Source organism: Colius striatus, chromosome 17, assembly GCF_028858725.1.
Source record: "Colius striatus isolate bColStr4 chromosome 17, bColStr4.1.hap1, whole genome shotgun sequence".
Taxonomy (NCBI): domain Eukaryota; kingdom Metazoa; phylum Chordata; class Aves; order Coliiformes; family Coliidae; genus Colius; species Colius striatus.
Window position 1 is genome coordinate 16,053,955 of NC_084775.1, and position 11,093 is coordinate 16,065,047.

The 11,093-nt window shown below is 55.4% G+C and overlaps 2 protein-coding genes across 3 annotated transcripts; one reads left to right on the forward strand and one right to left on the reverse strand.

Moving 5' to 3' along the window:
• Positions 1–35: 35 nt before the first annotated feature.
• On the forward strand, positions 36–1,922 carry SRRD (SRR1 domain containing). 2 transcript variants are annotated; one of them, XM_062010136.1, is made up of 7 exons: positions 36–136; positions 375–415; positions 487–623; positions 708–806; positions 913–1,067; positions 1,262–1,307; positions 1,583–1,922. In XM_062010136.1, exons 1-7 carry the CDS (start codon positions 36–38, stop codon positions 1,799–1,801), a joined length of 798 nt encoding a protein of 265 aa, XP_061866120.1. In that variant the 3' UTR covers positions 1,802–1,922. The 2 variants fall into 2 exon arrangements, with proteins under 2 accessions (XP_061866120.1, XP_061866121.1); XM_062010137.1 differs by lacking the exon at positions 913–1,067 and having other exon boundaries at positions 1,116–1,307.
• TFIP11 (tuftelin interacting protein 11) lies at positions 1,339–11,022 on the reverse strand. The gene is made up of 12 exons (XM_062010128.1): positions 10,716–11,022; positions 9,704–9,857; positions 8,832–8,988; positions 8,209–8,336; positions 7,615–7,767; positions 6,949–7,458; positions 6,232–6,338; positions 5,846–6,014; positions 5,406–5,649; positions 4,645–4,787; positions 4,209–4,374; positions 1,339–3,019 (listed from the first exon to the last, which is right to left on the reverse strand). The coding sequence occupies exons 1-12, from the start codon at positions 10,910–10,912 to the stop codon at positions 2,664–2,666; spliced, it is 2,484 nt and encodes an 827-aa protein (XP_061866112.1). The 5' UTR covers positions 10,913–11,022; the 3' UTR covers positions 1,339–2,663.
• Between the last annotated feature and the right edge of the window lie 71 nt (positions 11,023–11,093).

Genomic DNA, 11,093 nt, shown 5'->3' on the forward strand with positions numbered 1-11,093 from the left:
CGGGCCCCGTGGCCGCGGCACGTGACCGGCGGCGCATGGCGGAGCGCGGGTGGCGCGCGGCGGGCGGGCGGCGGCGGCGCGGGGCGGAGGCGGCGGAGGGACACGACGCGGTGCTGCGGCGGCTGCGGGAGGCGCGGTGAGAGCGGCCCCGTGTGTCCCGGCCCCGACCCGCACCGCCCGGCCCCGCGTGTCCCGGCCCCGTCCCGCACCGCCCGGCCCCGCGTGTCCCGGCCCCGTCCCGCACCGCCCGGCCCCGCGTGTCCCCGCCCCGCACCGCCCGGCCCCGCGTGTCCCGGCCCCGTCCCGCACCGCCCGGCCCCGCGTGTCCCCGCCCCGCACCGCCCGGCCCCGCTCACGCCCCGCTCTCCCCGCAGGGACGATCTGCTGAGCTCCGGCTTCTGGGAGGCGAGCGCCGGTGCGTGCGGGGCAGCGGGGGGCGGCGCGGGGGCGGGGGCACGGGCCTCACGCCGCTGTCCGTGCCCGCAGGAGCCGTGCGGGCCTCGGTGCGCGCCAGCGCCGAGCCGCCCGTGCGCTGCGTGTGCTACGGCCTGGGGCGGTTCGGCGGCTGCCCGGCCGCCCGCTGCCAGCTGGCCTTCCTGCTGCTGCTGCTGGACGAGCTGCGGGTGAGGGCCCGGGCGGGGGCTCCGCGGCGGGGGGACGAGGGCCATGGCCCCGACCCCCGCCCACGGCCGCCCGTGTCCGCGCAGGTGCCGCCCGGGCGCTGCTCGCTGTTCGACCCGGCCTTCTCGGCGCGGGAGGCGGCCGTGCTGCAGCGCCTGGGGCTGCGGCTGCTCCCGGACAACGAGGTGAGTGCGGCCGGGCGCTGCGGGGCTCTGCGGGGCTCCCGGGCTCTGCGGCAACCCCAGCGCTGCCGGGGCGCGGCTGGCACGGGCTGCGTTGCTGTTCGTGTAGGAGGGGAAGCACGGCATTGAGGGCTCAGCCACGCTGTTCTACATGGTGCACTGCGGGAAGGCTCTGTACAACAACCTGCTGTGGAGGAACTGGTCAGCAGCCACCCTCTCCAAAATGGTCATCATCGGGAACAGCTTCCGAGGCATGGAGGAGAGGTGCCTGCAGCCTCTCCCTCCTGTGCCTCCTTCTTGTCCTTTTTGCAGCTTGTGACAAGGATTGCTGTGGTTTATGTCCCGTGTTTTGGTCATTTCCAACTTGCTGACATCAGCCCTCTCCTCCCCTTCGTGTCCCACGTGCCTGAGCTGCCCCCAGGGCTGTGGCTAAGGCTGCTTCCCTTGTGTTATTCTAGATTGTTGTCAAGAATACTGGAGAGAGATTATTCTTACATAGCAAAGGTACGAGCCACTCACTTTTGGACATCATTGCTTTGTGTCAACAAAGCACCTTTTAATGTTCAATTAGTTGCAGTGGGAAAGAAGAGGGAGATGAGCTTTTTAAACCCTTTTCTCTGGCTGCTGCACTATAAAAAGGAATTGCTTTGGGATCATTCACGCTGCACCCAGGGGTCTGGCTGAAACACACCACCCTCCTCCTCCTCACTGACTTGTAACTGAGCTTTGCAGGTGGGTTTTTCAGTGTCATCCAAAACTTTTCCCCCCATGCTCTTAAGGTTTTGAAAGGGACAGAGGAAGTGGCGCTGCCTTCCCACCCTCGCTACCTGGACACCTTCAATGACACCTCCATCCACTGGTTTCCCTTGCAAAAGCTGCAGGGCCTTGCCCCCGAGGTCTGGGATTGCGTGGAGGAGCCCACCTACCAACACTGTGAGGACCTGGAGATCATCAGGAAGGACAGAGCTGAGGGCAGTGCTGCTGCTGCCGCGTCCTGAGTGGCCCTCGAGGCTGCCTCTGTGTCCTGGTGCTCCAGCCCCAGTGGCTGCAGCTGACCCCTGAGCATGACAGGACGTTTTTGTATGTTAATTATTTAATAAAGGCAAAGCTGTGCTTTGACTCATGCTCACAGCCACTGAATTTCACCAAAACCTCTCTTTTAAACCTTCTGTTCTGCACAATGGTTGCTCTTAGGTCCATGTCTCATTCAGCATGCAGGCTTCCAGAAAGGAGCCTTCCCCTGCTCAATGCTACTCAGCTCTTGCTTTTATCAGCTCTGCTGTGAAGAATCAGGTCACCTGTCCCTCACTGCTGCCCCCTGATCTGCTGCACCCCAGAGCACACGGTCCATGAGTTTGCTGGAAAAAGTCCTTCTCCTTCCAGCTGTGCATGGATGGGGCTGAGAGGGCACCTGAAGCAGCTGATGGCCTGTGGGCAGGCTCCCCCTGGGAGGTGGGACGTGTCCCAGCCCTGGGTGGTAGAGGAGGCCACTGCCTAAGGGACAGAGCAGTGCAGCAGGTGAGGAGTAGCTGTGACAGCTCTGTAGTTGCAGACCCTCAGGACGTGGCTCGACCAGTCCTCACTCATCTGCTGGAGCAGGGAACCCCCTCCCACGTCCCTTCTAAGCTGCTGCCAAACCTCTCACGGGTGGCAACTAGAGAAGTGATGCAACTGCTTGTTCCTCCCTTAGCACCAGCTCCTCAGGTCACCGTGTCTCTTGGTCCTGCCTCAGCAGCCATAAGGAAAATGTCCTGGCCTGCAGCGACGGCTCCGTGCTCTACAAACCTGGAACTTCTTTATTCTAAGGCAGTTACACCAAAACCCCCAGTGAGCTGGTGCTGGTGGGGCAAGACAGAGGCCTCACTTGGCCATGTCGATGAGGCTCTGCAGGGAGGTGGGCACCCAGGTCTTCTCCCCCTGCACGAACACGACGCCGCGGTCGATGTAGATGACGATCCGGCCGAAGGTGTACAGCTGCTTCCCTTCGTGCCGCTTGCCGATCACGGGCATGAAGACGATGTTGTGCTCCTCGGCTTTGGTCTGAATGAGGTCCTTGAAGTTCATGGGCACGGCACTGGCGGCGGCGCCGATGCCGCGCTGGGCCATGTTCTCGGCCTCGCGCCGCTCCTGCATGGCCTCGTACTGGAAGTCCTTCCTGCGCTCCGTGTGCGTGAGGTACGCGATGTTCTCCCGCGCGCCCGGCTGCATGTACCCCCCTGCACGGGCAGACACGCGGCTCAGGACGAGCTGCCAGGCCCGGCGCGGCGCACGGGCAGCTGCCAGCGCTCCCACTCCCCACCACGCACTCTGAGCTGTACGCTGCCAGAGCTGGCGTGATGGAGACCGGCCTGGTGGGTGCAGAACTGCAGCAGCAGCACCAGGATTCAGACCTGCTTTGGCACAGGGGTTGGACTGGGTGATGTCTAGAGGTCCCTTCCAACCCCCACCATGCTGTGATTTGGTACAATCCCAAACTGGATCTGAGCGTGCACAGAGGAGGCTGTAGCACTGCTACTGGCAAAGGGAAAGTGTGAGCAACCAAAAACCTCTCCTCCAAGCCCAAACCTGGCCTGTGCTCCCCATGTGCCACCACTGGGTTACAGTGCCTGTGGCAGAACCAGGCTGAGGATGGAGCACACACGTCATGGGAAGCAGCACAGCACCAGCACCAGAAGCCCTTTCACTGACAGCTCCCAGTTCCACTTTTTGGCTGCGTAAGTACCATGCCAGAAATGTCTCCTCTTTGCAGGAATGCTTTTGTGCTTGCACCGTGTAAAACAACACTTTAAGTGGGCCCCAAAGAATCCTCCCTGTTTCCAGCACAGATGCTCCATCATGCTGTACAGCAAGTGGGCAAGAGCAACGCAGGAAAAAAGTTCTCAGTCTTGCAGAAAAGGCAAATCTGAGGTGCTGCTCCCTCAGGCACAGACCTCCCTTTCACACAGTTAATTCCTAACAATCTCAGTTAGGTCATGAGGAGAGTCATGTGGAAGGAAAGAGCACTTGCCCTGAAGCTAAGGACAACCAGTGTCTCACTGGGAAGGAAAAAACCCCAACTTATTATAGCTTTGGGAGTCAACATCTTGAAATGCTGGTGTCTCAGTGGCTGGCACAAAAGACACGTCATCAGGCAAAGCTGAAACACCATCAGCTGCTTCATGGCCCAGGCAGCCAGGCACCGAAAGTCAGGCTCTGCTTCAGTGAAGCACAGACCATTGTTAAGCACCACCTTACAGGGGTCATTTATGGATACAGCAGGCCAAAACACACTCTGGAGTTCACTGCTCGCAGGAGCTGCTGGAATGCTGATTGCCAGGGCTGTGCCCAAGTACAGGCTGGCAAGAACCCAACCCTGCTGCACCAGCAGCACAGAAAGCCCAGCACACGTCCCCACCAGGCACCTACCGACACTGGAGGAGACAGCTCGGTTCATGATGTCCAGAGCCTCGTTAAATTTGTCCTTGATTGAGGGATGTGCGAGCACTTGGTCTGAGAACATGGACTTCCAGCCCAAGTACCACTTTGTGATCTCTTCATAATTGGGGCTGTTACTAAGCCAAGAGCACAGCACCTGCAAAACAGCACAACAGGGTGAACGCAGGAGCACAGGTACACTTACTTACAGAGGAGAGTCCTCATTACCACTTTGGTGTTACTGAGCTTTCAGGCAAAGAACAGACCATGACAGTCTCAGGAAACAGCCTGGTCTTGTGTGTATGGAGCTGAGAGCAGAAACTGTCCCATTTGGGGTTAAACCCCATCCCTGGGGCATCAACTTCTAGGAGTCACTAAAACACCTGGCAGTGAATCAAGCCTGTTTACTCAGCCTTGAGTTTCTCACCTGCAGCCACTTGGGGAAGAAGTGTTTCTCCAGCAGCCCAACAAGACTGGAGACAGAAATCATCCCCTCCCAGTCTATCACCCAGTAGAAGGCATCCATGTGCTGCTGGTGAGGGTTTATGATGAGCTCGTTCAAACACATCCCTGGGAAAAGGGGAAGAAGAGTCAGGAATTAACTTGACTCAGTTTTATCAGGGCACTTGCAACACACAGGATGTGAGGGTAACCTGCTACACAGGGGCTCCTAAGGGACATTTGGGGTCTTTAAACTGTTTGGCTGGTCCCTGATACCACTCAGTGTGCTTCCAGTTGCACCAATTAACAACTTCCTGCCAGAACTGAGCAACTTCAAACGTCTGACTGGTTTTTAGATTGCAGAGTCTTTTAGCCAGTCTGCATGGTAGACTGAAAACCACACAGTGGAGGGTTAGAGCAAAGAATACAGGAGTTGGAGTCATCTTACAGCTTGGTGCTACCCACCAGCTCTCAGATATTCCCGTCAGCTGGAGAACAGAGGAACTGGATGGTTTAGAAAAATGAGACAGAAAACTTTGAAGCTAACCAGAGCACTTCCCCATATTTCTAAAATGCCTGCCTCTGAAAAAACATGCAGGGTACTAGCAGCAGAAGAGCCTGGGCTAAACTGACAAATAGCATTCTTTAAAGAATCCCTGGCAGGCATCTGCCCATCTTTCCCAGGCGTGAGGGAGAGGGTGACCACCAGCAGGTCCCAGAAATTCAGCACCGCATGGCTTGTCTCACCTAGTTTAGGCACGATGTTTTTGACCATGAAAGCCTCCCAGGAGCCAGGTGTGAACACATCTTTCCAGGGCTGAAGGATGTGTTTGGCAGAGGAGTCGCTGGGGTGCCACTTCTGCAGGGCGTTCGCCAGCTTGTTGCGGATGGGGGAATAGAGCGGCTCCAGACGCGCCTGCATCAGGGGCAGCCAGGGGTGGATCCACGAGTGGATGGGGACTGTGTCTGTCAAAGGATTCCAGCTTTCCACCTGCAGGGAAAGCAGAAAAGAGAAATAAATCCATCCAGCAGCAGCAAGTCTCGCCAGATGCAGGGAGAGCCATAATGCAGCCCCCTGAGTGCCAAAGGCAGAGGCAGCAAACCGCTTCTCGGGAAGTTGTAGTTGAGTGAGGCTCAAACATGGGCTCAGAGCACAGCTTTGTTCCAGCACAGCCCTCCCAGCTTACCTCCTTCTGGAGCTTGGGGAAGATGAGCTGATCCAGAATGTTATCCAGTATCCAGACAGGAACCACACTGACCCAGCTATCCAAGAAATCCACCATGGATCCACAGTTCCTGGGTTGCCACTGGGCCACTATGTTTCTGACATATGGCATCCAGATTTCCCACATCAGCCTGGGAAAAAAGTTATAAAGCAATCAAAGTCAAGCTTAAAGCACAGCCCCAGGCCTAAATAAACCAAATGGCAAACGTTAATTAACAGCTACACAGCTGGATTTTAACAGACACATCAGGAGACTCATCCGGAAAGCACCTTGGCTCTGCTTCCTCCCACCCCTGAGGAAGCAGCACTGGAAGGTGCTGCACACAGTGCCACTCCTCTGCCCTTTACCTGTGAAAAGCATCTGTTGTCAGGTCCTGCCCACTGTGTGACAACAGCTGGTCGTTTTCCAGAAGGCTCTTCCACTTGGCTATGATCTCTGTGCCATAGGTACAGTCCTGGAAACGACAAGGCATGAGCAGCCCTGATCCTTCAGCATTAGTTCCAGCAGGCTGGTGCTGTGCTGGGCTACAGGCAGCTCTCTCACCCCCCAGGAGCCAAGCCAGGAGCTCACAGCCATGATCAGCAAAGCCCCACAGGAGGCAAATCCCACTTTAGGTATTTAATATACCTCTGGAGGAGGGAAGGGGACAGTCGGGGCTGTTCCATGTGTACAGAGAGAATTCAGACTCTTCCCTATCACAGCCAAAAGGGCATTAAGAATAGGCAGCACCTCCTTAACTACGTGTAGGACAGCCCTCTCCTGCTTCTGCTAAGAAACCCACCAAACCAAGGGCTAGAAACAGCTTTCATCTACTTTTTCTTCCCAACCCCCATGAAAGGGACTGCCTTTAGCCTTCAAGCTCAAGTGTTAGCCACTCACAGCACAGCAGCCCCCAGTCACAGCACACGCCTGAGAGCTGGTGCAGAGTGGGGCTTGGCTTGTTGGGTTTGCTGCTTTCTTTCCAGACTGATCAGGGATTTGGGACAAGGAGTGGGGCAGTGAAGATAATAAAGGCTCCTTACACCAGCAAGAAAGAGCTGCAGATAAATCAAACTCATACAGACCTTGAGGGGATCCCAGTTCTTGAAGTAATCTTTCATGAGGGGATAGACTATGGCTACTGCCAGGTCCACCCTGTCAGACATCCTGTACTCCTCATAGTACTTGTCCTGAAGGGTCTCAAAGATCTTTGCACACTCATCCAAGGTTAAGGGGTTTTCACAGCTGGGCTGCATCCGTCTCTCACACTCCTCCACCATCTCCAGCACCCTGCTGAGGTTGCTGATGGCCGTCTCCTCGTGCGACAGCACCTCAGACATCTTCTGTATCTCGTGGCTCAGGTTGATGACCATGTCCCTCTCGTACTGCAGCTGCCGGTCGTTCTGGATGATCTCCTGCTCCGTGATGTCGATGAGAAGCTGCAGGTTGTGCTCCAGCTCAGGCAAGGCAAAGCCCTGGGGCTTGGAGTCTTTGCCCAGCGGCTGCTGCGGGCTGTCGTCAGGGATGTTGTGTTTGTGGCTGATCTGGCTGTAGCTGTAATAAACCTTCTGCTCCCGGCCCGTCATGTCAATAACCTGCCAACAAGCAAGAACAAAAACAACTGGTCTCAAAAACAATGAGCTCTCAGAAATGGCTTCTATTTAAAGTGCACAATGGTTAAAAAGGCCTCACAATGCCAAAGTGGAGAAACTGCCTCCCAGAGATGCCACCTCTTGGGTTATCAACCTTACCTTGACTTGAGACAGCTCCTTCTGAGGCGCTGAAAGCTTCTTGTGGATCCTGCCCCTGGCTTTCAGTTCTTCCACTGTCTTGTAGCTGTATTTGGGTTTTTTCTTGCCTCCATTAGGATCCTTCCTCCACTGACTAAGCTCTTTTTGGAATTCCTTAACAAAAACAAAGAAGAGCTGTGGTTCCTGCTCTTTCTCACACCCCAAACTTGTCTCTGTTTCCTACAGGAAAACAGCTGTGAGATCAAGGACAAATGCTGTAGAGGGAAAAAGGAAAAGCTGAGGGACAAGGCAGCTCAGATGCTGTGGTCCAGTCCCCCACCCTGGTCACTGTGTGTTTCTGGAGGGGGTTGGGGGGTTCTTCATTTACCTGGGGGACCTTTTGCAGGTGGGTTCTAGCAACACTACTGGAATAAAGTGAGCCAGAAACAACAAAGAACATTCCAGAAACAGGAAAAACATGTCTAAAGGAAATGCATGTGCTGTGTCTTTTGCTGCTTCTCTGAATGAGAGTTTTCTCTGACACAGAAGCTGGTTCCAGAACTGAACTTTGTAGGTACAACAGAGAAAGAGATACACCAAGAATCATACAAATACCTCCTCAGCTTCTTCTTCAGAGTCCACAACAGGGAAGTCCTGCAAAGACTGGGTGGTTCTTTCAGAGCCATATGCCCCCACAGCTCCTTTGCCTTTCCTCTGTTTGGCCTCAATGGGATTGATAATGCCTAAGAGGAGAGCAGAGAAATCAGTAGAAGCAGTTTGTTTACAGAGGGAGAACAGCAAGGGCTCTTCCTGCAGCACTCCAAGTTACTGGATGAGCACAAGGATCCAGCCTGGGATTGTGCCTCTATCACTATGTACCTTTCACCCCTTCTCTGCTTTCTTAGTGGCTACAAAATCAGTTAATTTCAGCACACACAGAAATCCCAAAGCAGAGTGTTTTTCACACCTGCATCACACAACACAACATCTCCTTTTCTGTGAGCTGGCTGCCCTCAGAACTTATCTCCCTCCTTTCTTCCTCTTTTTCTCTTGCAAAATAACAAGAGCATAAAATCAGCCACTTTTAAATTAAATGCAGCTGAATCTTATCACAAGGACACAGATCTCTGGCAAGAGATGCCAGAAAACAAGAAGTTGTAATCCACCAGGAGATGGCAGTTCTGTACAGAACCCAATGCATTCCTAGTTACCAACAACTGACCCCACAACCCCAGTACCTTGAGCATTCTTCCCGAGGCCTCTCCCAGGGACGTAGCCCATCTTCTGCAGAAGCTTCTGCCCAATTCCCTTCGTGTGTCTCTCCCAGCTGCCAAAATCCATGAAAGACTTTGTCCCCCCTACGAAACCTTTCTGGCTAGGTTTGAAATTACCACCCTGATAAAGCAAAGAAAGGGAAAAGAAAACCCCAAGTGTTAAATGCTTTTCTAAAGAAAAAGACCACACGGCATCAGAGAACTGTCATGACCCAACCCTGCAGCACTGCACTCAGAGGGCTCTTCCCAGAAGAGATCTGGCCATCTGCACACTGCACAGTGTAGTGGCAGCAGGACTGTGCATCCCTGGAGGCTGCCTTACACCTACAGAGCTTCCTGGAACTCCCTGTGTGGGAAAGGAAGCTTCTGACAAGCTCAGACTGAAAGCTGACAGTCGTTGGGCTCTACCACTGACTTTAGCTGAAGCTGCTTCTTGACTCTTTCTTTGTTTGGCCACTGAAAACACAGGTTTGATTTTCAATCTAGAACATGTCTAGATTTGCCACCCTGTTCTATGGCATATAAAAGGAAACACAGTCTCTGAGAGGTTGCAAAGCACAGGCATTTGTTTATTTTAAGTACAACTGACCCAGGGAAATGTTAAGGAAGATAAATGGACCTGACAGGACTGATGTTTTCCCACCCAGCACAACACACCAGAACAGTGACAAAGGCAGGGAAAACACCTCCTTTAAGGGGATGCTGCCACATGTGGTTCTCTGGTTTTGGTTATTCCCCCCTCTCCTTAGAGCTGTGTTACTGTTGCAGCACCTTTGCCTACAGCCTGGCGTTCAGAGCTGCATCACACAGAAACTGGAGCCTCCTGGGGAACTCACTGTTTTTAGCTTCTTTGGCACGAACTCTTTGGGGATTTCCTCCTGCTTAATGGGCTTTTCATCGTCATCAGAGTCGTCCTCTGACAGCTCCTCAGCTGCTGACTTTTTCATCCCGGCGCTGATGAAGTTCACGGGGGCTGAGTAGTCCCTGGAGCTGCCCCAAAACGAGACCCCAGAGTGAGTTCTGGTCTGATGGCCCAGGGCATGTTCCTACAGAAGCCTGGGCACTCCCATGTCATGGGTCCAGCTCAGGGGCAATGAAGCCCCACCCTGCCCCTCTCCACAGCTCCAGAGGGATTGGGGAGGGGATTGAGAAAGAAAACCTCAGGGGTTAAGAAAAGAACAAGTGTAACAACTCAATTAAAACACAGTAACACTACAAAGAATAAAGTATAATAAATAATAGTAATTCAGAGAAACAAAACCCAAAAGTCAAGTGCTGCCCAGCACAGCAGCTCTCCACGTGCTGACTGATGCCCAGCAGTGATCCAACCCCCAGCCAGCTGCCCCAGTTTACACTGGCCATGACTCTTATGGGATGAGGGAGCCCTGGGGCTGGTTGGGCTCAACTCTCCTGATCATGTTGCCTCCCCAGCTCCTTGTGCACACACCAGCCTCCCCCCATCCCCAGCCCACTCACTGCTGGGACAGGGTGAGAAGCAGAAACCCTTCATAAGGGTTCATAACCCTCAGCAAGGTCCAAACATCCCTCTGTTATCAACATCCCCTTCAGCATAAACCTCAAACACCTGGAGCAGCTACCGGGAAACTACTTCAGTGCTGAGGTGAGTGAGCCCTGGCCCAGGCTCCCCAGGGAGTGTGTGGAGGCTCCTTCTCGGGAGGTTTCCAAGCCCGCCTGGACACGTTCCTGTGCCCCCTGAGCCAGGGGAACCTCCTGGAGCAGGGGCTGGGGGGGCTCAGGGGCTCCCCTCCCGCCCCCGCCTATTGGGGGATTCCGCGGCTCCACGGAGCCCTCCGCGGCGCGGGGCAGCCCCCCGGGCCCAGCCCGTACCGCTTGCCGTCGAAGCTGGGCCGCTCCTCGTCCGAGTCGCGCTCGGCCCACACGCCGTACGTGGCCTCCTCTTTGCTCTGCCGGTGGCGCTGCCGGTGGGGGTTGAACTCGTTCTGCAGGTCCCAGTCCGACACCTCGAAGTTCTCCATCTCCACGCCATCGTCGCCATCGGTGCCGTAGAGGTGCGACATCGACATCGCGCCCGCGGGGGGGATCCGAGCGGGACCCGAACGCAGCGGCCGCGGCACTCAGCGCCCGGCTCCGCTCCTCAGCAGCGGCCGCGCTTCCGGTGACGCACATCCGGCACCGCACCGCGAAACCACACCCACCACCATAGAGAGCTGCCGGGGCTTGGCCAGAGCGCCGCGCGGCGGGAGC